This window comes from Sorex araneus, chromosome 4 (genome assembly GCF_027595985.1).
Source record: "Sorex araneus isolate mSorAra2 chromosome 4, mSorAra2.pri, whole genome shotgun sequence".
In the NCBI taxonomy this organism is placed as follows: domain Eukaryota; kingdom Metazoa; phylum Chordata; class Mammalia; order Eulipotyphla; family Soricidae; genus Sorex; species Sorex araneus.
In genome coordinates, this window is record NC_073305.1 from 54,161,133 (window position 1) to 54,187,796 (window position 26,664).

Consider the following 26,664-nt stretch of genomic DNA (forward strand, 5'->3'; position numbering starts at 1 on the left):
CTAGGATTGACAGCTCTTTCTCTCCTTCTTTGGAGAGATAAATTTTTTATTGTTGGTGAAAGCGCTTGAAGATTTTAGTCTAAATTCAATAGGAAAGTGGTCGCTGACGTCCAGGGCCTATAAAAAATGGGACACAGATGTGAAAATTAGGGGCACTTCATCTTAGGGGTGAGCAAATTCATGATCAGAGAAGGAAGAACGAAGTGCCCAAAGTTCCTCCCCAGAACACACACTCTGAGCACTGTCTACGGACCGGCTCAATCAGCAATTTTGATAGAGCTCCCCAAATCAGAGATTCAACGGAGACTGGGTGCTGTAAGGAGGTGAAGTGATAGCTAAGCGACTGGATTGGAAACCACTATGCCCAAAAGGAAAAAAGAAAAAAAGTTACAGAGATAAGTTGTGGGGCAGGTGGGGGGGAAACTGGGAAAACTGGTGGGGGTAAGTGGGCACTGTGAAGGGATGGATGTCGTACTCTGCCGTGTACACCTGAAACCTGATCAGGAATATGTAACTTTCCGATTTATGGTGATATGATTAAAAACTTATTTTTTTAATTAAAGAGAGACAAAAAATCATCGACTCATAGGCGTTGAGACGCCACAATACACCAAAGTTATGTCTCCACTGGTTTCACCCTCAGAGGGTGACATCGACCCTCTTCCCCCAGGATGGTGGCCTAGAAAGACACGAGGCCGGCCTTACCTGGTCTTCAGTCAGCCCGTATGCTTTCTCAAAGTCAAAGACGCTGCTTGATTTGGGGACCACAGCGTGGACGAGCTCTCGCCCCCTGAGCACGAACCTGGAGAAGGGGAGGAAAGAGTCACTTAAGACATCCTGTGGTGGGGGCTGGAGCAATAGCACAGCGGGTAGGGCATTTGCCTTGCACTTGGCCGACCCGGGTTCGATTCCCAGCATCCCATATGGTTTCCCTGAGCACCGCCAGTGGTAATTCCTGAGTGCAGAGCCAGGAGTAACCCCTGTGCATTGCCAGGTGTGACCCAAAAAGCAAAAAAAAAGACATCCTGTGGATTTCAGCGACGGAACCAAGGTCTGTGTAGACTCTCCATGAACACGAAGCTCAAACTCCGGACCCATTTTAGCTTGTACCCTCATAGGGAAGACGGGAAGTCAAGAAGTGGGCATTGTGGGTGAGGGCCAGTTTCTGTGTGTCAGGCAGCGCTGGCTCTGGAGAGATTTTCCACTCCACCACCCCAAAGAGCAGCAAGGAGGAGGTTGAGGTGCTGTGTTGTCGCACTGCTTTCCCCTTTCCTGTCTCCGTGGAGAAGCAAGGTGCGAGGAGCCTCCCTGAGCTCTCGTTTTGTTTTTGTTTTTTTCAGTTTTTTATTAGAGAATCACTGTGATGTACAGTTACAAACTTATGAACTTTTGTGTTTGCATTTCACTCATACAGTGATCGTTTACCCATCCCTCCACCAGTGCACATTCACCTCCGCCAATGATCCCAGTATCCCTCTCACCACCCCCACCCCATCCCCCACCACCCCACCCTGCCTCTGCGGCAGGGCATTCCCTTTTGTTCTCTCTCCTTTTGGGTGTTGTAGTTTGCAATAGAGGTAGTGAGTGGCCTTCATGTTCTGTCTATAGTCTACTTTCAGCTCGAATCTTTCAACCTGAATGGGTCCTCCCAACATCCTCTCCTTGGTGTTCCCTTCTCTATCTCAGCTGCCTTTTCCCCCAGCATGTGAGAAGTTTCCAAGCTGTGGGGCTCCCATTCGGACTTAGGGAGAGCAGGCTGTGTCCCCAGCACTCTGAGACCAGAGACCGGTGTGGAGCAGAACTTGATTCAGGCCCAACCGGGCTTGTGCAAGTGACCTTCCGTTGGTGGCAAATGACTCTTACCTTTGTATTAGGAAGTTTGCTTGAAAACTTTCTGTTTCTTTATCACTTTATCACTTGTCCCAGCAGAATATGGGCTGGTTAAGTGGGTTTTGGAAACAAGTGGCATGATACAGTGGGGTGGAGTGGGGGCGGGTGTCGCTTATGTCCCCGGTGCCTGACTGAAGAATGACAAGCTGCCATGACCTAACACTAATTCTGACCAAGGGAGGGGGTACCTGCTTGCTACCCACCCACCAGTTAATTAGGAGCTCAATCCAAGTATCTATTCTTCATACTTTTTCAGAGTTATTAGGAGGCACTTTTTTTTAACTCAGAGAGCCCAGAACAATAGCGTGAAACTGGCTGTACCTCTTGTAGACACATGCACAGGGCTCAGCCCATCACAGTCCACTCTCCTGAGGCTGCTCCAGGGAATCAGCCCTTGTAGTTCTGCCTGCCACCCGCGCCTAGCGCATGGGAGAGATCAAAGGATATTTGCCCAGGCGGGAACTAAGACCATGTGATAGCCAATGGCAAGCCTTCTGGGTGTTTAGAGATGGAGCCACACTTGGCAGTGCTTTGGGCTTACCCCAGCTCTGTGCTCAGGAATCACTCGTGGCAGGGCTCGAGGGACCCTGTGTGGTATTGGGAGTTTGGAATACAGTGGGCTGTGTGCAAGGCAGATATCTTAACCTCTGGTATATCTCTCTGGATCCAATTATCCCTTTGTAAAGAACCATAAAAAAGGATCTGGGGAAGTGACTCAGTGGTAGGACTCGTGCCTTACACAAGTGAGGCCTGGCCAAGCCCTGACACTTCTCCACATCAGTCAGAACAAAACCATCAAGATGTGTGCTCTTAGGAGGGTTACAGAAATCCAGAGCAGCTCAGCAAAGAGTCACCTTTGAAAACGTCACAGGCAGGACCAGAGCAACGCCTGGGTCTGATACCAGCACGCTGAAGCACTGCCAGGAGCAACTCCTGAGCCCAGAGCTGGGAAGTAGCCTTTGAGTCCCCCACATGAAAACTGTAGCACTGTAGCACTGTGAGTCCCCCACATGAAAACTGTAGCACTGTAGCACTGTCGTCCTGTTATTCATCGATTTGCTCAAGCGGGCATCAGTAGTGTCTCCATTGTGAGACTTTTTGTTACTGTTTTGGGCATATCGAATACACCACAGATAGCTTGCCAGGCTCTGCCGTGCAGGCGAGATACTCGGTAGCTTGCCGGGCTCTCCGAGAGGGATGAAGGAATAGAACCCAGGTCGGCCACATGCAAGGCAAATGCCTTATCCGCTGTGCTATCGCTCCAGTCCCACATGAAAACAAAATAAAGAATTATATACTGGTGGCCAGAGCAATAGTACAGTGAGCAGGGCGCTTGCCTGAACACTCAGCCAAGTTTTGATGCTTGGAACCACAAACGATTCCCCCAAAAGTTGCCAGGAGTGATCCCTCAGTGCAAAACCCTGAGTACCACCGGGTGTGGCCCCAAATCAAAGCCGAACAAATGAAAAAGACAAAAGAAAATCACATGTCATTATGAGCATACGTGTAACAATAAAGTCCTTTGACCCTGTTCCTCAGTCACACACCTGATCTATTGAGAGCATCTTGTGCTGTGAGCCACTGTCCTTCCCCATAATTCCCTATCGCTTCCTGCGCGTGCACCAGGGGAGAATGATGGAAACTTGAATGGACTTGACCTACCCGAGGCCACAGGACTGGCTCTGGCGAGTGCTTGAGTGGCCTCCACCCAGGAGTGCTGGGCAGGGCGTCCAGAAGCTCAGTCCCTCTAACTTCCCACCTTGATTCTTTCTACAGCGTGAGGGGCTACTTCCACTTTTGAAAGATGAAGAAATGACTTCTGCAGAGGCCCCACGAGCCCTTGAAAGCTTTGAGAGGAACAAGGAACGAGGATATAGGAAGGAAACGAAAGCGAGGCCTCGGAATTTGAGAAGTGAGAAGTGGGGTGAATGATAACAGCGTTATTGTCGCTGACCCTCTCAGCTGGCTGGGCCAAGGGAGTGAAGCCTCTGCCGAATCAGGGCCCCCAGGGGTTTGGTGGGGGGGGGGGCTCTGCTGTGAGTGGGGCATCCTGCTTTGGGCACACCCCCTCCCCACCTGATCTAAGGAGCAAAGGTGAAAGCGAACTGGAAATCAACAGGCTTAATAAATATAAGAGAATGCTATTGTGTAAGTGTATGTACTTGCATTTAGGGAATGTTTAGCAAAACTTTTCAAAAGGTAAATAATTTTTTTTCTCAAGTGATGCTTAGGCTGACTGAGCCAGAGGGACCAGAAATATGATACTGCCTGGATGACGCTGGTCACCCCAGTGGGGCTCCCCTGGTGATGCTCAGGCAACCAGATGGGGCCTGGGAGTGAAACTGGAGTCAGTCACATGCCAGGCATGAGTCTTAACCTCTCTACACTCTCTCTCTGGCTCTGATCGCATGTTTAGAGTTTTACTCTGAGGAAGCCCTAAATATGGACACAAAATGCAAACAGATAATGTTCACTACAGTTGAACAGGGCTCAAATGCAAGCTCCTGCATGTAAAACATGTACTCCAGCCCTTTGAGCTGTTTCCCTGGACACCAAAAATGCTTTTCAAAGTCAGCTTTGGTACTACACTAATACTCAATGAGAGGGGGTTGATTGAGTGAAGTGTGCTTTTCTTGATGGAAGAATGAACGGCCTATGGACAGACTGAGTGCTTCCCTTCTGCCAGGCAATTGAAGATTTATGAACGCTATTTGATTCAACCCTCCGCATACACCCACCAGTGAGTCCTACTGTGATCCCCATTTTACAGATGAGAAAAACAAGACCTGGAGAGCTTGGTCACTTGGTCACTTAAGAGGCAGAACCAAGATTTGATTCAACATAACCTTTCACAAAGGACCGTGGCACAGGGGTCTGAGGATGAACTGACTTAGCTTTCAGAGTCAGGTATTTAGCTCTTCTAGATCATAGCACTTTTCTTCATGCATAACAAGTGCCACAGGGGTTGTGGGGGCCAGCAGATGCTTCCTACCTGTCATAAGCACATTTGGTGCTTTTCTTGACCGTGGTGTCTTCATGGTCCCCAATCAGCCACACAAAATGGCGGTCAGTCCTCAGGCGGATGTTCTTCCAGGCCTTCTTGGGGACGTAGCTGCAACCAGCATTGAAGTCTCCCATGAAAATGAAATTCTGAAAGACAGGATTTGGAACTGCCATCAGATGGCACATTGCTGTCAAGTACCTTCACTCAGAACTGCACCCCAGACCCTTCTGTTTATAAGCACGATGATTGGGTAATATTTGCCTCTCCAATGTGTTACAAATGGCATTTTGCCCAATGACATGTTGTGGGGGGAGGATAACAGGCTAGAGATAGCACAGCAGGTAAGGCACTTGCTTTGCACACCGCTGACCCAGGTTCCATGCTCAGCACCACTTATAGTTCCCCCAGGCCCAGCCAGGAGTGATACCTGAGAACAGAGCCAGGAGTAAGCCTTGAGAACAGACAAGTGTAAACCAAAAAGAAATAAAAATAAACTGTTCTCCATCTCCCAGAGGCAGTAAACAGTGGATTCTGTTGTGGGCTACACTATATTCCTCCAAATTCACATGATGAAATCCTGTTCCCAGTACCTTATATTGTGATCACAATTGGAGACAGGGGTGACTAAGGTAAAATGAGGTTATATGGTTGGGGCCTGATCCAGTAAGAAGGAGTCATTCTAGAAAGAGACTAGGAAGGCTGGAGAGGTGGTATAGAGTGTAAGGCACTTGCCTTGCATGTGTCTGACTCTGATTCAGTCCCTGCCACTGTATCAAGATGGCCAGGGTCACCCCTGAGGACAGGACGAGGCATGGCCCCTGAGCACCACGGAGTGTGGACCAAATACCCGCCTGTCTCAAAAGGGGAGAAAGTTGGAGGCAGAGGGGAGACCCAAGAGACAAGAAGCCTCAGAAGGAAGCTGACTGCTGGGCTGTGTATGTTCCCGTGCTTGAACCACCTGGTTCTCGGCACTTTGTTCAAATGCCTTCACAAACATATGGGATCTTTCTCAGTTGCTTTTTGATTGGCTATTGGGTGTTTGGTTTTTCTGTGGCGCTACAGATTGAACCCAGGGTCTCACACATGTGAAGCAAATGCCCTACGGCTGAGTGGCATCCTTGGCCACTTTTGGCTTTTCAAAAGAAGCGTCTGGGGTTTAAAGTTGAGTCACAGTTTGATAACCATATATATATATATATATATATATGTAAATCAGGGAGGTGTGCTTTTAATGGGAAGGGGATGCTCACTATAGCTACTCTTCTTAGTCTCTGCATTCTCTAACTCAGTTGCAGAGGTAAATGAAGAGAAACGGATTCCACTTATTTATTCCCTCACATCTTTATCTCTGGCACAAAACACTGCAGGGCATAAACAATTGAATCAGCCCCATTTGTTTCCCAGCAAAGAAAAATGAACTCAGGTGGTATATTCGACAGTGTTGGCACCCTTTCTCCTGAGGGTGTTTTTTGAATTTGAGGAGTCCTGTGGGGATTCTGTGTTTCAAGGAAGTGGGAGAAACCTAAGGGAATGGGCTGTGAAGTGACCTTTCACCCCTCTTCTCCCCTTCAGGCCATCAACCAACACTAGTTTAGAAGGGCTTTCCCAAGTCTTGCACGATTTGCCTATGGTTTGGGGACTCAGATCTTTGTCATAGTTTCCTTTTTTGGCAAGGTTAAGGATTTTTCCTGTTTGAACAGTTTTCCACCAAAAGTAATGACAAAAAGTGCTAAGTGTGGTTTTAAAAAAATTTTGAACAAAGAGCTGAAGCTTCTGTCTTTACACATATACCACAAATAAAACATGGCAACATCATCTGGAGAAGTTTACATGGTGATTGCTCACCTGAAGTATCGTACCGGGCCTTTTAATGTTTTGTCCCTTTTTCAGTGAAAATACTCATCAACCATAACTGTTATTTGCTGGGGTTTTTTGATGGCAATATTCTCCCTTTCTGACACTGTTGAAACCAAACTGATTTTGCCATTTTGGCTTTAGTAAATATAGAAGACAATAGATTACTATCTTTATTACTGTAGTGTTAAGCATTATATGCTGATAGACTCTAGTTTAGTTGTTTCAGGTGGAATGGGTTCTTGAGTTTCCGTTTTGAATGTGTTTGGACTAAACAAATAATAAACCACTGATGTCTGGGGGAAAAAGTGCTTTTCCCTGCACTTTTGGGACTCTTAGGATAAATTTGGTAATATCCCCCAGTCCAAAGGAAGTGTCAGATTTCCTTGATTGTGCTATTGTTCAGGATTGTCGCTGACTTGAGAGTTTCGTCCAAAACACTTAATTTTGACCTTGGTGACGTGTTTTTCTCTGAGACGGATAGGATGTCATCCTTAACCCCAGGGCCAACATATTTCTATGACTAAAGGCTCAGTTACCGGCCACTCTGCATGCACAGACCCAGCACCAGCATTTTATGAAGTTGAATTTAAATCTCATGAAACATCACTGCATGGCAGAAGGGATCTTTAACCTCTGTGGATGCAGACGAGTGGGATTAAATGGCCCTTTCTGCTTCACTCATTGGGAGGTTCAAGTAGACCCCGGCTAGCCCCGCTGACAGCCCCTCAGCCCTAGGCCCTCCCTGCTTCTCCACTTTCACGTGACTAATGCCCTACGAGCACCTGGCCCTTCGTAGGTGTTCAGCTGGTTCTTGTCAAATGACTGTCTTTCCTTTGGTCTGTTTTTTACAAGCAATCTGTGAAATACACTCCCAGCTTTATGTCCCAGCTCTGGATCCACAGTCTCACAATTTTGCACCTTTGACACCAGGCTTTCGCAGACCATCAGGACGCAGGGCTGGCCTCCCGGTTTTCCAGCTGGGGAATTAACTGTAGCCAAGGAGGATGCTTGCCAGGCTCTCCCGTGCGGGTGGGATACTCTCAGTAGTTTGCCAGGCTCTCCGAGATGGACAGAGGAGCCTGGCAAGCTCCCCGTGGCGTACTCACATTCCAAAAACAGTAACAACAAGTCTCACAATGGAGACATTACTGGTGCCCGCTCGGGCAAATCGATGAGCAACGGGATGACAGTGATGACAGTAAAGGAGGATGCTGGATATAGTCTCCTTCTGTGCCCTAGTTTCTATGTGAAGCCACTTACTGTGAGGAATTGGCCCAGGACAGACCACAGGAATCTATTTTGCTTTCTAAAGACTCTTTTTAGAGGAGCCTGCATTGTAGAATAACTTGTCTATCTGTCCCTGAGCAAGGAATTTGGATACAGGCACCTGGGTCGCAAGAAGGGTGGTGGTCAGACCAGATAACAAGACCCATATCACAAGACCCGGGACTGCCCCCAGAACTGGGACATTCCTGAATATTGGCTTGAATACTGATCTCTAAAACCATAAGGCTAAGGAGTGATGTCCTTTTAAATGGATTGGTTAAGAAAGTTTGCAATATTACAAATCTATTGGCTATGAAATGCGCGGGCTCTGCTATGTAATGCGCGGGCTATGAAATGTAACGGCCGGGGAAGGCCTATATAAGATCTCCTTTGGAGAAGCTTGAGGTCTTTTGCCCACTGCTGGACCTGCATGTCCGAGTAGGCGGCTGTACCCTGGCTAGCCAGTCTTACAATAAACCCTGCTTGCTGTTTGCAGTCTCTGGAGTCTCTTTGTCGTTATAGGGAGATCTCGATCCGTGCCCTAACACTTACTTTCTTCACCCATCCATGATGGTTTGGGAGGAACTGATACAGTTTTGGCCAATCAGATCACCTCACCCCCCTGATCACAGTGATGGACACAAGATTCAATTCCAGAAGAGCTGTTGCATTATGATAAAGTAAACTAGAGTGACTGGTGTTCATCTAGAAATGACTGGTGACTGTCTTGCCATCTTAAGAATGCAGTTTGTTTGTTTTTTAATTTTGGGGCCACATCAGGCAGTGCCCAGAGCTTACTCCTGGCTCTGCACTCATGGATCACTCCTGGTGTTGCTTGAGGGACTATATAGGGTGCCAGGGATTGAGCCTAATGCAAGTGCCCTGGTCCCCTAATTGTTGATTCTTAGAAGAATTGACTTCACCTAGTGGAACAGAGGGTCAGAAGGAGAAAAAAAATGGAGGTTATCCAGGTTCCAATAACCTTGTTTGTGCCCTGAATCCAACTTTGCCTAAACAACAGCTGGATATTTTAGTTATAGCACAAATAAGTTGCTTCTTGGTTTCTAGAGCCAGTTTGAGATTCTGTCACTTGCTGTTCTCAATTGCAAAGTGAGAATGACAAAAGCAGTTACTTCACGGAGTTAGTGGGAGACTTAAATAAACTCGTCTCTTCCAGCCTCAGCACAGATCCTGACACCCACTTTTCACTCATGACAGGGATTCCTGAGACCCACGTGAACAGTACTGGTAATACTTAGCAAGGAGGATTGTGAAGGCAAAGGAAAGGTTCCGAAGAGCCTCTGAAGTCAGTTGGTCAGCACAGTGCTACCCCCTTGTCCTGCTCCTTCCCGGGCAGGAGCGGGGCTGAGCAGCCGCAGAGGACTCACCTCTGTCTTCCAGTTGCAGCTCACTTCTTTGTAGACATCCACCAGCTCATCTATCTCTTTAACAGAATTTTCAGGTGTGGTGTGCAGGGGAATAATGACGAAATCCTTAATGGCTGAGAAAAAGGACAGAGGCTGGGGTCACATACATCCCCAGGAATTCTGCTCTTGGGAAACAGGCTGGCCCTTACCCCCAAAAGATCTGGCCTTCAACATGTGGGTCCCCACCATGCCTCAGGCTTGTCAGCTTGTCAGCTGAGCTGTGACAGCTTAGGGCACTCTTAGGACATGGAAACCTCCTTCCTCCGACTTGCCATCACAGCCAAGAGGAAGTTGAAAGGCAATGTTCCTTGCTAGCCTTGTAGGTATTTTTATTTAGGGCATTTGCTTTGCACAAGGCCGATCCGGGTTCGATTCCTCCGTCCCTCTTGGAGATCCCAGCAAGCTACTGAGAGTATTCGATATGCCAAAAACAGTTAACAACAAGTCTCACAATAGAGATGTTACTGGTGCCCGCTTGAGCAAATCGATGAACGGGAAGACAGTGATACAGTGCATTAAAAAAAAAAAAGCTGTTTTCTTGGGTCAAGAAGATGTGGTATATTTCCAAACGAACTAAGCGGCTTTCGGCAGACATGCTTATGGACTTTGCATTAGGCCACCTTTGCTGGGCTACCCCAGTTGGGAATGGTCCCTCTGCCTGCTGAATCTTGGAACTGAGTGTCTCTTGGTAGAAATCTCTCCAAACCTAATTATTAAAATTTTAAAATTCCAAGATCACTAGCGGCCGCGGAACATCATATGCTTTTCCTAACCAGCAACAGAAAACAAATTTTCTAATGTTGCCTCTTTGGCAGCTCTGAGTGTTGGAGGAAAACTCCAAATAATAATGTTGGGGCTGGTGTCAAAATATTGAATGTAATATAAGTAGAGATAGAGTAATGTGGAAATTATTTGCCATATGGGCAGGGGTAGGCGTGGGAGGAGGGGCATACTGGGGTTGTTGGTGGTGGGAAATGTCTACTCGTGAAGGGATAGGTGTTTGATCATTGCATGATTGAAACTCAAACACGAAATCTTTGTAACTGTTCTCACGATGATTCAATAAACAACTTTAAAAAAAGATGTGGTATATTTACACAATGCAGCAGTAAGGAATGATGAAATCATGCAATTCGCTGCAACATGGATGGAACTAGAAGATGTCACGTTAAATGAAGTAAGCCGGAAGAAGAAGAATAAACACAGGATAGCACTTATATGTGGTATTTAAAGTAACTGGATGAGAAAATGTAATGGTTTAAAGAGGGATGCATGGGTCGCCCTTGGTCCCAAAGTATAGGGAGGAGAAGGAAAGAGAGTAAGTGAAGTGGTGGAAGGAGAAGAGACAGATAAGATGCAACAAGGATCATTGTACAAGGTGGTTGTTAAAGAAAGGCAGAGCTAAATATCGAAACCACAGGGTCCACAAAACTGAAATCATGAAACCCAAACTTACATAAAAGAACTTAAAAAGGTGCCTATCAAGAGGGCAGGGTGGGTCGGCGAGGGGGGGACAGGGAATCTGGGAATACTGCTGGAGGGATCAGTGATGGGACATTGTATGTCTAAACTCAACTCTGAATAACTTTATAAATCATTGGTGTTTTCATAAAATAAAATTCAAGTGAAGCTATTTTCTATCTATAAAAAGCTTTATTTTGCATTAGTGGGAAAAAAAATCCTAAATTTAAACATTTTAAAAAAGGAGGCAGATTACATTCCTTTTATAATCAAGGGGAAAAGCGTCAAAAACTTTTAAAAAACAAATCTGCCAGGCCAGAGCTATAATACAATGAGGAGGGTGTTGCCTTGCACGCAGCTAACCTGGGTTCAATCCCGGGCATCCCATATGTTCGCTAGCACTGCCAGGAGTAATACCTGAGTACAGAGTCAGGAGTACGCCCTGAGCATCACCAGATGTGGCCCAAACACAAAAATTAAATAACAAAGCGTCAGGCTGGGGATGTGGCTTGTGGTTGCCTTGAGTTTGACCCTGGGTGCCCCTACCACCAGCCCATGTGTTACTGTGTGTAATGTCTGCTGCCTCTGGGTACTACAACAAAAAAGGAAGGGAAAGAGGAAATAATTGCTTTTTTTTTTTTATTAAGTGGTCACTGGAGAGTCCAAAATTTCTCCTATCAGGGGCTGGAGCGATAGCACAGCGGGTAGGGCATTTGCTTTACACGCAGCCTGACCCGGATTTGATTCCCAGCATCCCATATGGTCCCCAGAGCACTGCCAGGTGTGATTCCTGAGTGCATGAGCCAGGAGTAACCCCTGTGCATCTCCAGGTGTGACCAAAAAAGCAAAACAAAACAAAACAAATTTCTCCTACCAGGAGAATATGGGGGCCCAGAATCTGGACCTTGCATACTGCAGAGGGGAGCCATGACATCCAGAGCACTTCCTCCTCAGACTCCCCCCTCATTCTGTGCTGGGCCCCCCTCCTACTGAGGAGCTAGGGGTGCAGTGCTGGGAGGGGGTCCCTGCCTGTCACTCAGTGGGAAGCTGGTTCTCATTCCTAGCAGCCTCTGTCCAAACTTAACCACCGGCCTCCTGACTCCATCCACTTCCCCTCCCTCCTTTTGGTCCCCCAAAACACCCCCACCCCCATTACAACCTCTGTACCCTTCCTGGAATGCACCTTTCCTGGCCCACTGTGACTGATTTCCTCAGTCCCCAGACCAGTGACACCTCCAAGGTACAAGCCTAGTCATCCCCTGAAAACTCGGCCCCTCGCCTTCCTGTTCAATGCATCCTGCCTGCTTCATACTCCTTCGAACTCGGACATGACTTGTGGCTTGGCTTCTTGCTTAGGTGCTCTGGAATCTAGCTCTTACCCACCCACTTGGTTCTAGCATCCAGCATAGTAGAGCACATGGGCATTCTTAGGAAACACTTGACTACATACATGAATGAAAGAATAAATGAAAGAGTTATATGAGTGAACAATAGAAGAAATAGATAATAGCTAATGCCTTTAGCTCTCATCCCTGATAAACAAAAGGAGGTTTCTTGTGCAACAGAAAATTCTAAGCAGGACAGGACTGTGGTGCCATCCCACAGGAGAGGAGAGGTAGGGAAGGTGGAGCCACAGGAAGAACAGGTTTGGTTGGCAATTCACAAAGGTCCAGGGCTCTGCAGGAGAATCACTTCGGAAGTGGTGGGTTGGGGCTCTCTGAACAATGCTCTGTTCTGCTCTGTGAATTGGGAGTATGACAAACAGGATTATTATATAGTTTTCTGAAGGCTAGTTCTTGCCCTCAGTAGGCTCCACACCTCTTTCTCCGTCTCTACTGGGAATTGCCCTCTTTGTTCTGTCTCATCTGTTTGTGCTATGGTTCCACCTGTCTGCGTTTGCTCATTATCTGTTTCTCCTATTAGAAACTTCATGAGGGCAGGGATCTCATCTCTCATACCTGGTGCCTGCAACAGAGCCTGGCATGCAGCAGGTATAGAAAAATATATATACATGGTTATATGTAGCTCCAATCTGCTAGGCAAATTTATTCTTGATTTCCCATGCAGCCCCCACAGTGGTAAAAAGGCTGGGCTCCCAAGATCGTGACTTGTGTTACAACCTTGCTTCACCCAGTTGGGTGACCCTGGATAAGTGATTCCACATTTTTTTTTAACATTGGTTTCCTCAAAATTCTGGAATTACTGGAAGAGTGAGACTATAGGTTGATGGTTCATATTTGCAAGTCATCGATGAGATTTCTTTCTCCTCTCTTTCTTTCTTTCTTTCTTTCTTTCTTTCTTTCTTTCTTTCTTTCTTTCTTTCTTTCTTTCTTTCTTTCTTTCTTTCTTTCTTTCTTTCTCTCTTTCTTTCTCTCTTTCTTTCTCTTTCTCTCTCTTTTCTTTCTTTCTCTCTTTCTCTCTTTCTTTCTTTCTTTCCTTCCTTCTCCTGCCTGTGCTCAGGTTTAGTCCTGGCTCTGCAGTCAGGAATCACCCCTGGCAGGCACTCCCAGGCAGGATGCCAGGGATCAAACCCAGGTCAGCCACACCCAAGGCAAGAGTTCTACCCACTGTACTATTGCTCTGGCCAGAATTTAGTTTCAATGAAGGAATAGTTGTATTTGATTGGTACTGAGGAATTATGGTAAGTAAGTCCTTCACCTAAGAGGAGGGAGTTTTCACTGCTTCCAGAAAATCATTCTAGGCTGAAACATATCATTCTTTCTTTTCTTTTTTTCTTTTTGACTTTTTGGGTCACACCTGGTGATGTTCAGGGGTTACTCTTGGCTCTGCTCTCAGGAATTACTCCTAGCGGAGCTCAAGGGACTATGTTGGATACCAGGGATTGAACACAGGTTGGCCGCACACAATGCAAATGCTCTAGCTATTGTACTCTCACTCTGGTCCCCTGAATCACATCATTCTGAGAAGCCAACCTGGAGACATCAAACTATATTGTCCCTCTTTGTTTAGGGAGCACTTGTTCTTTTTTTTTTTTTTTCTTTTTTTTTTTTTAGGTTTTTGGGTCACACCTGGCGATGCACAGGGGTTATTCCTGGCTCTGCACTCAGGAATTACTCCTGGCAGTGCTCAGGGTACCATATGGGATGCTGGGATTTGAACTCGGGTTGGCCGCGTGCAAGGCAAACGCCCTACCCGCTGGAGCACTTGTTCTTAATGAACTTTTAAGTCTTAACCTCCCCAGAGGTGCCATGGAACTTCTAGGATGGAATGGCCCAATCGGGACCGTTGACAGGACAAAGAATGCCCAAAGAGATCATGGACAAGAGGGGCTTGTGTTAGTCTCACCTGTGTGTGGTGACTGGAACCAGACCACGAAAGGTTCTCTGGAAAATACATCCTCATCTCCAACCTGTTTGTCATGGTAGGTGTAGGTTTTTTTCACAGTCACTAGTTTTTCCCTAGAAGAGAAAAAGGAGATCCTCCAGGTGAAAAAAAACAAAACTGTCTTCTTACTTCTCTCCAGAAGCAGAGAGGCAGGTTCTTGTGGCTGCCCAAGCAGGTGTGATGAGATGGAACCTTTCCCCTGAGAACAAGACCAAGTCAGCTCTCCTCAATGGCCAGTGTCCTTTGGGAGCTAAATACGTGGCCATGACTAGAAGTCTTAGACTCCTACAAGTTAGTATTCAAATTTAAAACAAATTATTAGAAGGAAAGTGAACTTTCCTTGAGGTTGTGAAGTTGTTAAGTTGACTCTTGAGCGACTCCAGTTTCCATGCCTGGGCCAGGTTTGCCTCTATGGAGTAAAGAACTGAGCAGCGGCCACTGCATCAACTAACAGATTAGGTGCTATTTGAGCATCAATGAACACATTAGAGGGTCATGATTGTGTTTTTTTTTTTAATTTTAAGAGTTTTTGCATAAGTTCCAAATTTGGGAGCCATTATTTAGGTCAGTGTTGAGAACTCCTTAGAGATAGAAATTTGATTTGGAGGAACAGATCCATAGTTTGATTCAAATTGCAGTCAGTTTTTAACTAAATCCTGTCCCCGGTTACTAAGATGATACTCACTTGTAGATAAAGGCATACTGCTCTTTATACTTGTTTCTTCCAAGTCGAGGACTAAACACAGAGGTGTATGTTGTAGCTCTTGAAAGTCTAGAAAATACAAGGATTCGCACTGCATCTTAACAGAATCAGCACCCCGCCTTAACAAATGCATCACCTGCCTCTCTCTGGTCTGCCTCCACGTCCCAGGAGCAGGCTGGAGAGGGCTGATGTTCATGAGCATCTAGTCAGTCTAGCCAGTAGGCTCACTCTTGACTGAAATGGAAGGGGGCCTCTGCCAGGATCTTGACCACTATTATTTTCTTAGTAACTCCTAGCTTTGGTTTGGGAGTGCTAGGCTGGGATTTGAATCTAGATCATACTCACCTTCAAACCTGTGGGAGACCCAATAAGATTTTCCCTAGATTTAGTGCCAAACCCCACTATGGTCCAGAACTGAGCCATACATGACACTTCCCTGTGAAGCAGTGCCCATCAGGCCACCCTGCCTATGCACCACTCCTGAGCACTTGTCATAAGCTGGATTACTACTGTCATTTAAAAAAAAAATGTACTAGTGAATCACTGTGAAGTACAGTTACAAACTTATGAACTTTCATGTTTGCATTTGGTTTATATCCCTCCACCAGTGCCCATTCTCCTCCACCAATGTTCCCAGTATCTCTCCCACCACTCCCACCCCAACCCCCACCACCCCACCCTGCCTCTGCGGCAGGGCATTCCCTTTTGTTCTCTCTCCTGTTGGGTGTTACTATTATCATTTTATTTGCACATTCTCTTCTCTAACACCACAGGCATTTTCTCTAAACCTGGAATTCTTTCCAGTGAGCTATTATCAATGGACTGAGGACAAGGGAAACAGCTCTGAAATCTCATCGACTCTATCCCTCACCTATACCCAGAAAATTGCTATATTTGCCAGACTGGCTAATCCTATCCTGGGGGAGTCTCATAGTTTATTTCATCTGCCCACATAAAAGTCTAAGACATGTTTTGAGGTTGATTTTTTTTTCTTTTTGGAGGGGTAGTAGGGATGGGAGTGGAAGATGTCATACCTAGCAATGCTCAGGGCTAACTCCTGACTGTCAGTTGGAGGGTCACTCTGGGTGAGGTTCGGAGGACCGTACTGCAGTGCTGGGGACTGAACCTGGGTCAGCTGTGTGCAATGCAGGTGCCTCACCCACTGTATTATCTCTCTAGTTCTTTGATTTTGTTTTGCCTGTTCTTAAATTTTTGTTTTTGTGTTGGGGCCAAACCTGCCGGAAGCCCCTGGAAGTGCTCAGGGGCGGGATCAGATTTAGGCCTGGCATGCCCTAGTCTGTGCTTTTCCACGAAGCTATCCAACCAGTCCCTGGAGCTCAGAATATTTGAAAAAATAATCACTCAGAACTTTTTCAAGCTGAGGAAAGAGTTAAACCCCCCAGAAAGTTCAAAGAGGGCCTAGACACCCAATTCAGTCCCCGGCATCTGCTTATGGGCCCCCAGGAGCACTTCTGGGGGTTACTCATCAGCACAGAGCCAGAAATATCCCTGAGCACCCTCAGGTGTGGCCTGTCTCCCCCACCTCACCCCACCCCACCCCATCATCGTTTATGAAAATGAATCAAAATCTTATTGCCATTAGAACCTTAGGTAAAAATATATTTATGTTCTTGAGAACATTTAAATGGTTTTGTCTCCGGGATCCCTAATAAAGGAACAGCTGGAAAAACTCATAAAAACACAATCAAAAGCAAAACAAACAAACAAACAGGGGTTGGAGCGATAATACAGAGGTTAGGGTGCTTGCTTTCCCAAGGTTTGATCCCCAGTACCACAAATGGTCCCCTGAGTGATTCCTGAATGGAGAGCCAGGAGTAAGCCCTGAGCTTGGCCGGGTGTGGTCAAGGGCAGGGCGGGGTGGGGGGTGGGGGGGCAGGGTAGAAAGAAAGGAAGGAAGTTCAAAGAGTTCCAAACAAAACAAACACAGATGCATAGCAAGATATACAGTACTTAAAATAGAAAAAACTCAAAGTTAAAGAGAGAATCCTAAAAACAGGAAGAGGAAAGAGAATCACATATAAAGTAGCCCAATAAGACTCTCAACAAATTAAGTTTTGTTTGTTTGGGGACCATACCCAGAGGTGCTCAGGCTTACTCCTGGCCCTATGCTTAGGGATCACTCCTGGCAGAGTTAGGGGGTCATAGACTGTCCCAGGGATCAACTCAGGATAGAATCTGGGCCTCTTGCATGCAATACCTGAGCTCTAGCCCATTGAGCTATCTCCCCAACCCTGCATTAAATTCTTTAAATAGCAAAAATATTAAAAGGAAGAGGAATGTACTATTCTCCTTATATTTGGAAAATGCAGAAAATATGTAGAAGACATTGTGGTTGAATTTCTTGTAAGCATGTACTTTTAAAGTAGCCACTATTGATATTTGGTTCCTTATCTTTGAATCTTTTATGTGCTTTTTGTTTTATTTTTATCATGATTAGATTTCTTAGTGCTACTACTATAGCCTCTAGTTTGAGGTTTAATTTTATAAGGTATCTACAATTAAAAAATATAATATAGTAAAAGTTTTAAAATATTGGGTGTGGTCCAGGGATGTAACTCCTCAGTTTAGCAGCTACCTTGCAAGAATGAGACCTTGGCTTTGATTCCCAGTATGGAGGGGGGCGGGGAATAAAGTCTGGTGAGCCAAAATCCCCTAGAAGTCTTGTTAAAATAAAGATTCTCTTCACACAGATAATACCAATTAAAAATGTGTTTCCCTGAATATGAATTTTAAATTCATGCTGGGGTGATTTTCAAGTGATTAGGATTGCTGATTAGCCTTTAACAAAAATTATAAATCACATTTTCAATCTCATATGTATAATATCATTTAATACTATTTGAGGCCAATATTCATTGTTATAAAATCAATCCAGACTTTCAAAAATATGCAAAGCACACAGAAGTATATGAAATAAGACGTATAAGTGCCTCATTCCTTAAGTACATCTCCTGATGCTTCAGTCAGAAATCCAGTGGTCCCCAACCCTGCCATGAAGTCACCCCTTAACTGTTCAGAGCCCATCCTTCCAGTCTTTCTTCCCTGCCCACACAAACTCAAACACCTGTCTATTCCTGAGATTACTCAAGTGCTACTCCACCTACAACTCCAAACTTGTTTTATTCAACATCCTGTAGCCATCTTTCCATTAACTTGGAATATTTCACTCTAGCCTATAATAAGCATGGTTTTTATTTTTCTTTTTTTGGTGCCAGGATACAAGTCCGAGTTCTCATAAATGCAAGGCAAGTGATCTAGTGCTGAGCTGTATGCCTGGCTCCCCTAGCAGGATTCTTCATGGTTCCGTAATATTCCAGTATGTGAGCAGATTATCGTAATTATTCTTTTTTTTTCTTTTAGGCCACACACAGTGGTGCTTAGGGGTTACTCCTGACCTCTGTGCTTGGAAGTCACTTCCATCAATGTTCTGGGGGACCATATGTGGTACTGGGAATTGAACTGTGGTCTGCCATATATGAAACAAGTTCCTTAATTCCTGGACTGTCTCTCTGGTTTCACACGTAACTTCTAATTTGCACTCAATCTTTCCATTAATTTATTTTGCTTAGCTTTGTTTGGGGGGCCAAACCTGGTGGTGTTTAGGACTTACTCCTGGCTCTGCACCCAGGAATCACTTCTGGCTGTGCTTGGGGAGCCATCTGGGGTGCCAGAGACAGAACCTGAGTCGACTGCATTTAAGACAAACAGTCTATATCACTCCAGCCCAACCTTTCCTTTTTAGCAGTTCTTCTGGACTTAGGGCTGGCTTGTTTCTTCATTTCTTCCTAGGTTCTGACTCTTCCCTTGGCCTGTTTCCCATAATCTGCTTTCTCATATCAAACCCACTGGTTCAGGGTTCTGTGTCTGAGAAGCCTGGACAGGTAGTATGGGTCATTTGAGACCATGGCAAGTGCAAATTCTCACACTGTTTCACTTCCCGGGACTTTTTAGTTACCCTTGCACTCAACTGAACCCACAGAGATCCCGGGCCCCATCTTTACCCGTTCAACTTCTCCATCAGCGTGGAACCAATGATATTTTTACTGTCCTTGATCTCCATCAGGAGCATGATGTCGCAGCGTTTGATGATCTGCACGAGAGAAATCCCAGGTATTTAAGGCTATTTACTAAGAATGAGTAAACAATTTGTTTATTTGAACAATTGCAAGTATTTAAGTACCAAATTGACTATTGTTATAGTAATTAGCTTCTTCCCTGAAGTCAATGGTCTCCCTGACATATATTTTATTTCTATGTCCTTTTTATTTTTATTTGCGGAAAGGACCTCCCAAAGCAGTGCTCAGAGGGACCAGTGGTCACTTCCTGTAATCATTGGTCAACCAGGCAAGACTGTTCAATGCTTTTACCTTGTGGTGCTCAATAAGTGGCTTCCAAATGCCTCTTGTTCTTGCTTAAATAATTATAAAAATAACATATAAATAATTGTAAAAATTAAAATAAAAATCCCTGAGAGTAGAGTCAGGAGTAAACCCCAAACATGGCCAGGTATGACCCAAACAAAAAGCGCAACTTGAAAGGGAGGAATTTGAAAGTGAATATTTCTGACTGGGGGTGCAGAGTTCAAGGGTTGGAGCACATGCTTTGCATAGGAACCCCCATGTTTTATCCTCAGCACTGTATGGCTCCCAGAGAATCACTGGAGATGCCATCCCCCAAGTCATTTAAGACGTGACAGGTGTGGCTCTAATTTACTTAACATAAATGGAATGAATTGTCTTAAATTAAGTGGAACTTTGGCTCATGACTGTAGTGAAGGTTCTCTAAGTGTTAAACCTCATCCATGCATTAGACATTCATAACAACCCTCCCGTGCAAGTCCTCTTAGCCCCTTTGTGTAATTGAGGACTTAGAGATTCAGTAAAGACATCTGAAGACTGAGTGGAGGTGGGCTAATGAATTTCTAGTACAACACCCCCTTAGTGACCACCAACATCAACTACCAAGGAAACCAGTGTGTCTTGCGGTCACTACCCTCAATAGAGCAAAGCCCCTTTCTAGTGTGGCCGTCAGTGCAGAGCAAGTATGTGAGCAAGACTCTTTTGTGCTTGATGTCCAGATGTCTTGTTCCTGACTCCTTGGCCTGCACGCCAAACACTCTTGAGCCCCACACCAGTAGCAGTCTCGGTTCCTGCCCTCTATGGGCAGTTCCCTCCACACCTGTGGGCAGACTGGAACCTGCACAGCAGTGAGCAGTGACTCAAGATCCCATTAGCAGGATTGTCCTGGGGATAAAGCCTATAAATATTGCTGGCTGGCACTCAACCATTCATCCACCCTCCCCACCTCCTATTCATTCCTTGGTTCATCCAGCTGACAGAATTTTATCAAGGATTTGCTGTTTATCAGACAGTATGCAAGGCTACGCTTCATCTCAACTTTATGCCCAATGTCTGGCACAGCATCTGGCATAAGTAAAAGAAAGGGGACCAACACTTTATAAAGGATAAATATCCTCTGGTTTTTAAACACTTCTTATGACATTGTTGAATAAAGAGGGGCTGGAAATAGTACAGCAGGCAGGGCACCCTGTATGGTCCCCTAAGCCCTGCCATGAGTGATCCCTGAGCACAGAGACAGAAGTAAACCCTGAGGACCTCCAGCATGACCCAAAAAACAAACCAAAAAAGAGAGGGGAGAATAATTTTGCTATTCTTTTAAAAGTAATTTTGTTATAATTTTCTCATTATAAGGAGAAACTTTGTGTGGAAAATTTGGGACATGAATAAAATACACTGAAAACTAAGAATCACACAAGACCTATAAGACACTCTTGAGACATTTTCTTATATAATTTACAAAATTTACATCAAAACAACTAGTCTTTTGAGAGAGTGTGGACATTGAGTCAAGGGATCTTAGATTCACATACTGGACTCTGTTTCCCAACAGCTGTGTGATCCTGAGCCAGTCACTTAAGTTCTTTGAACTGTCACATTTCTTATCTGTGAAACAGAGTGACAGCCCAATCCAGTTATCTTGAGGATTAGATGAAAAGATGGATACAAAACATCCCAGTTCCTTCACAGAACAATGCAGAACAAACTAACTACAGTTTTGGTCTTGGTCTTTCAGACCAACATTTCACTGTGTTCCCCCACCACATACACACAATCACACACACACACACACATACACACATTCACACACTCATTTTTTGTGCTCTACAAAGGTAACTTGCTAATTTCCATGAAATCTTATACTAGCTCCAATTGTGTGAAGTGAGGAAGCAATTACCACTCATTTATATGGATGAGATGTTTCACATGCTCATACCTCAAAAAAGAGCCTATCAAATCATACCAAATAATACCTAGTGCCTATGATAATAGAACGTATAGGAAAAGCAGGAAGGCAACAATAACAAAGCTATCAGTATAGAACATCTGGAAAAAGGAGATTGCCAGGGCCTCTCTTGTCCCTCTGACTCTGCTTTCTCTAGACCAGCTACAGCAAAATAGATGGTGAACATTGTTTTCAATTTCTAAATTTTGTTGTCAAAATTAACTTTCAGAGCTGGAGAGACAGATTAAGTAGCAAAGGATTTGCCTATCTAGGACCCAAACTCCAAACTCCGAAGCACTGAGTATGCCCCTATTTAAAAAAAAAGTCAAAATCCTTTTCACATTTCTTTGCTGAATGAACACAGGAACTAATGTAGGCTAATAAACTAGGATTGCACTCAGCATGTGGGGCAGAGCCAAGGATTAAACTCTTGCCTCACTGGCCTCATGTTTGCAAGGCAAGAGTTTTCACCACAGAGATCTCTGGCTCTCCTCAAATTTTTTCTCAATACATGGTTTGATTGTCTTACCTTTAGGCCAGGAGACCAGGAGAACTCTATTTCTCCTGGCTCCATCTTCTGACCAAGGCCAGGATTTCTTATAGTCACTCCAATCCCTGAAAGTTGATTAATTCCTTTCTTTCCCTTTTTATTGTTTGGCACAGAGTAAACCCTGAGCACAGTGGGTGTTGTTCAAAAAATCAAACAACAACAAAAAGACCTCCTGAAAATCTGGGGCAGAGGGTGGCCTATGAATAATCTTCCCTGCCTGTAAGTTGAGTGTGTGGTGATAAGAGCTTAGACACAACTAGGCAGGCCTGGCTCTTGCCCTCTTGCACTTATTTGCTCCAATGTCAGGCTACTTCTTTCCTGAACTCTAATTGTCTCATCTGTAAAATGGGCACACCAGTTAGCAGGGATGTGAGGAGCTCAGCTGCCCTGCTTTTAGTGCCCAACACCCGGGAATCACTCCGAGAATGATAATTGCCTTCCAGAGTCACACAGCATCCTAGGGCCTACGGGAGTCTATCTGCCACCCAGCCTACCTTCAGTGAAGATTTGTTGGACTAAGAAGCTTTGATTTTCAAGGCTTCTAACCAAGGAAGAACAGGCAGGAGTTTGGCTTCTGCAGAATGGCCCCAGATGCAAGGGGCAGAAGGCAGGCTTCCCTGACTTTCCCCAGTGGACATCGTGGCAACAACAAGAAAACAGATGTTGGGCACCCCATGTGGGGATAACCTCCTGGTGAAGATCGGAAAAGGCATCTATCTTCCCTCAGACACTGAGTTCAGAATGTTCATTTAGGATGTCAGTATGTATGGTGGGATTCTACCCTGCCTCTGCCAGGGCCTGGCTATGATGCCTGGATAAGTCACTGCCCCATTCTCAGTCTGTCTTCTCAGTTACAAAGCCTGGGCAATGCCACTTGTGTCATTGTATTGAATAAGAATATAAAAATGCTTGGTGCAGGTTCCCATGGAGTCTTGGTTGGGTGACCAACCCCATCCCCCTGTTCTTCCTGGAACCTGGCAGTCAAGCCCATGAACTGCCTCCGGTTCCAAGTAAGCTCATTGACCGGCCATGAACCAGAGACGAATAAATAAATCTCGAAAGAGATCAGCAAGCCGCAAAAATGCTTCCAGACTCTAAAGTCACCAGCCACACGGTGAGAGCCACCCTCTAAGACCCCTCCACCAGGAGGTAGGACTCTCTTTAGTGACGTAGCCTGTAGGTGGTCCTGGGAGGGGGGGTGTTCCCGGCGCGCCTTCCGCCCAGAGATGAACCGAGAGCCGCGGCACGAGAAGCAGAGCCTCCTCGCCTATTGACTGTGATCCTGAGGTCTCCTAACCCATTTTGGCACCAGAGCGGATGCTTGAGCCATGCATTTTGACTGTGAACTGAGCTACAACCTTGTGCAGCCCGGGGAGGGATTTTTTCCCTTCTCCACCCCATTTTTCTGAGCAAAAATGGCAGCAGCGGCAGCAGCCACGCGGTGAGAGCCACCCTCTAAGACCCCTCCACCAGGAGGTAGGACTCTCTTTAGTGACGTAGCCTGTAGGTGGTCCTGGGAGGGGGGGTGTTCCCGGCGCGCCTTCCGCCCAGAGATGAACCGAGAGCCGCGGCACGAGAAGCAGAGCCTCCGCGCCTATTGACTGTGATCCTGAGGTCTCCTAACCCATTTTGGCACCAGAGCGGATTCTTGCAGCCATCCATTTTGACTGTGAACTGAGCTAAAATATTAGAAACCCAATAGCGGCCGCGCGGACTCAAAGTCTTCACTCTTACCAATGAAGAGAAATTATTAGATGATGCCTATTCGGCAGGCCTGATTGTTGGGGAAAAGTTCCAATCAATAATAGTGAGTTCTGTATGGAAATATGAAATGTACTCAATATATATAGAGAATAATGGGAATATCATTAGCTACTTAGATGGGGGGTGGGGTGGGAGGGGGGTGTATTGGGGTTCTTGGTGGTGGAACGGGTGCACTGGTGAAGGGATGGTGGTTTAATCAGTATTTGACTGTGACTTGAACCTGAAAGCTTTGTATTTTTTTCTTGTTTTCACGGTGGTTCAATAAAATATTTCTTTAAAAAAAATAATAAAGTCACCAGCCAGTTAAAAATTTAACCCCAACTTTATCACCTCATCAAAATTTTAGAATTTCTGGAAAAACATCTTCTACTCTGCATCACCGATATACCAGGAATAGCACAACACATTGTATGGTTGTAAAGTAGAAGGCAACCAATCTCGATTAATATTAACACACAGGCTTAACTTGTAACAACAGGTTAGTAATCTCTTATACAAGAGCTCAATGGCTGCAAGGTGAGATACAACATCTTCACACACTGTCTTCTAAGAAAATAATTTTGAATCACTTTTGGTGAATTAATCATAACGAGCAATACAAAATAAATCATTTAAGGCCTACTATTGGGACAGACTTGGGCGGTGGTTGGGAAAATAGGAAATAATGGTGGTGGAAAAGTGTAACGGTGATGGGATTGGTGTTGGAATAGTGAGTGTAATAAATCACTGTGAACAATTTTATAAAAATGAAGTAAATTTTTTAAAAAAATGTTTGGTGCTCCTACAGTGGGCCCCAGACATGCTGTGATCCAGAATGCGGGCGTTTGGTTTCACTCTGGGTGACTCGGGCAGCACTAAAGAATGGCTCCTGTTTCCAGACCGTCACAGTGAACATTAGTCAGCAGCTCAGTGGGGTGCAGTGCGGGCCCTCAGGAGGGTACCAGGGAATAAGGAGACAACCCCTAAAGATTGCAGTGGTGCTTTCTCACATGGAGGAAAGTTAGGAAGATGATGGGGACTCTTAGATACCCCTGACTTCAGGGTGTCAAAAACTCTGAGGAAACAGGGAAAATCGTTTTCTTAGATGTCAGAGATGCATTATTGAACTGTGGAATTCTGGTACTCACAGGCTTGGCAAGGGTGTTCTGGCTAAACACCAGCTATCTAGAAGCCTTGGGTCAGGTCCAAAGGGCAAGGCAGACCAGGTCAGAAGTGACCATCTAAGTAAGAACCAAAGCATGCTGGTACTCACTCTAATCCACTTTAGCTCTCAGTGAGATCCCCTGCTCTGTCGCAGGCTCTGTGGTGTGCCTTGCACACGTAGGTTCTCTAAGTCAGCTGGTGTTCCAGGCTGGCAAAGACCCACGTTAGTGACAGGCTCGGGAGACTTGGGAAGAAGGGGTTTCTGAGCTCATGCACAGGTCTAGCAGTGGGATCCGAGTCCGGAGTCCTAGCGTTCCTGCCAGAACACTGTCACCTGGGCTTTCTAGTTCCCAGCCTATTTGCTCTAGAAGGTTTTAGCAAATAGAAACAAAAGTAAATCAAACTGTTTTAAAAATAATTAGCTGATGCCAGAAATGTGAGCAGAGTCTCCAGAAATTGGTCAAATTATCTAGAAAATTTGCTTTATTCTTCAGCTGAAAAAAAATTGCTTTTGTTCCAAAGAAAGCTTTATTAAGCAAAATTCAGTGTTGTGTTAATGGTTAAAAAAAAGACAGATGGCTGAGGCCAGAGCAATAACACAGCAGGTGGGATGTTTGCCTTGCACACAGCCAACAGGCTCGATATTTGGCACCATATACTGTCCCCCAAACATTTCTAGGAGTCATTCCTGTGAGAAGAGCCAGGAGTAAGCCCTGAGCACCAATGGGTGTAGCTCCCAAACAAAAAAAAAAGATGATCAGACCAGTCTGGCATCTCAGCATCTCCTCCTCCCATTGTAAGTAACTTCTTCATCTTTCATTTCTCATCATATCAATGTGGGAATGATAAACCTTCTTAAGAAGAGTAGTGAGGGGCTGGAGCAACAGCATAGCAGGTAGGGCATTTGCCTTACATACAACTGACCCAGGTTCAATTCCCAGCATCCCATATGGTCCTCTGAGCACTGCCAGGAATCATTCCTGAGTGCAGAGCCAGGAGCAAACCCCTGTGCACTGGCTGAATGTGACCCGAAAAGAAAAAAATAGTGTAATGAAAGAAAATCCTGAAATTATTGTCTCTGACACAGGCATTAGAAATGCAGTATTGACCAGGGTGTAGCTCTGCGGCAGAGCACTTGCCTTATATATGTGAGACCCTGGGTTCAATTTCTGACAAAACACACATACGCACACATACAGTTCTATTCTTAGATTACCCCTACTTATAAAATGAGCTTATAAAATGAGCCAAATTAGTCATAGGCGCTTTCCGCTGACCATCTCCCACTTTCCCCACAGCAGTGCTTGAGGTACCATCATTATGCCCATTTAAAGATGAGCCTAGGAAGGAGGCACAGTCCCTATCACTGCTGCAAAATTTGGAGGCAGTTGTGACTATCTGCTGCCTCACTGGTGGATTAAATATAAGCTCAAGTCATCCTGAGTCCTGCCAAAGCTGAGAGTGGAAGGGGGTCCGGCCATCCTTCTGGCATCAAAGAAACTCACCTTCACAATGATATCCATGACTTCCTTATTTCCCGTCTTGGTTGCACCAAAGGATCTCACGTTGAAGGAGCAGATCTTCAGGGCTGGGATGCCATGGAGGCAGAGGAGGAGAAGCAGCAGCGAGGTCACTCGCAGAGACATGCTGTGGCTCCTCGGCAGAGACTGTGACTGGAGCCTCCTGGAGGGCACTGGCTTATATAGCCTGCAGATAACAGGAATGACTGGATTCCTTCGCCTGCTTTCACTTTTCAGAGGAACTGAAGAGCACGGGTTTTATTCCTCTGGGAACTAGAGAGAACGGGGGGGGGGGGGGGGGGGAGAGGTCCCCTGGTTTTGTCAGGGTTGGGGAGGAAGCTGGACTTCCTACTTTTGGCTCCTTCCTCTGTAAAGCCACTCATCTCCACTGGGCCCCAGCTGTGACAGCT

General features: G+C 45.5%; 1 protein-coding gene across 2 annotated transcripts; it reads right to left on the bottom strand.

Moving 5' to 3' along the window:
- DNASE1L3 (deoxyribonuclease 1 like 3) lies at window positions 1-26,380 on the bottom strand. 2 transcript variants are annotated; one of them, XM_004616477.2, is made up of 8 exons: window positions 26,240-26,380; window positions 18,976-19,064; window positions 14,936-15,022; window positions 14,212-14,324; window positions 9,406-9,518; window positions 4,883-5,040; window positions 706-802; window positions 1-117 (listed from the first exon to the last, which is right to left on the bottom strand). In XM_004616477.2, the coding sequence occupies exons 1-8, from the start codon at window positions 26,378-26,380 to the stop codon at window positions 1-3; spliced, it is 915 nt and encodes a 304-aa protein (XP_004616534.1). The 2 variants fall into 2 exon arrangements, with proteins under 2 accessions (XP_004616534.1, XP_004616535.1); XM_004616478.2 differs by lacking the exon at window positions 14,936-15,022.
- Window positions 26,381-26,664: the final 284 nt, after the last annotated feature.

Bases quoted from the DNA above. Each gene is read 5' to 3' on its own strand.
- DNASE1L3 (XM_004616477.2), bottom strand. From the start codon at position 26,380: ATGTCTCTGCGAGTGACCTCGCTGCTGCTTCTCCTCCTCTGCCTCCAT. The intron at 5,041-9,405 runs GTGAGTCCTCTG...CCTGTCTTTCAG, and splicing joins GCTGCAACTGGAAGACAGAG to AATTTCATTTTCATGGGAGA. The intron at 118-705 runs GTAAGGCCGGCC...CATTTTTTATAG, and splicing joins ACGGGCTGACTGAAGACCAG to GCCCTGGACGTCAGCGACCA.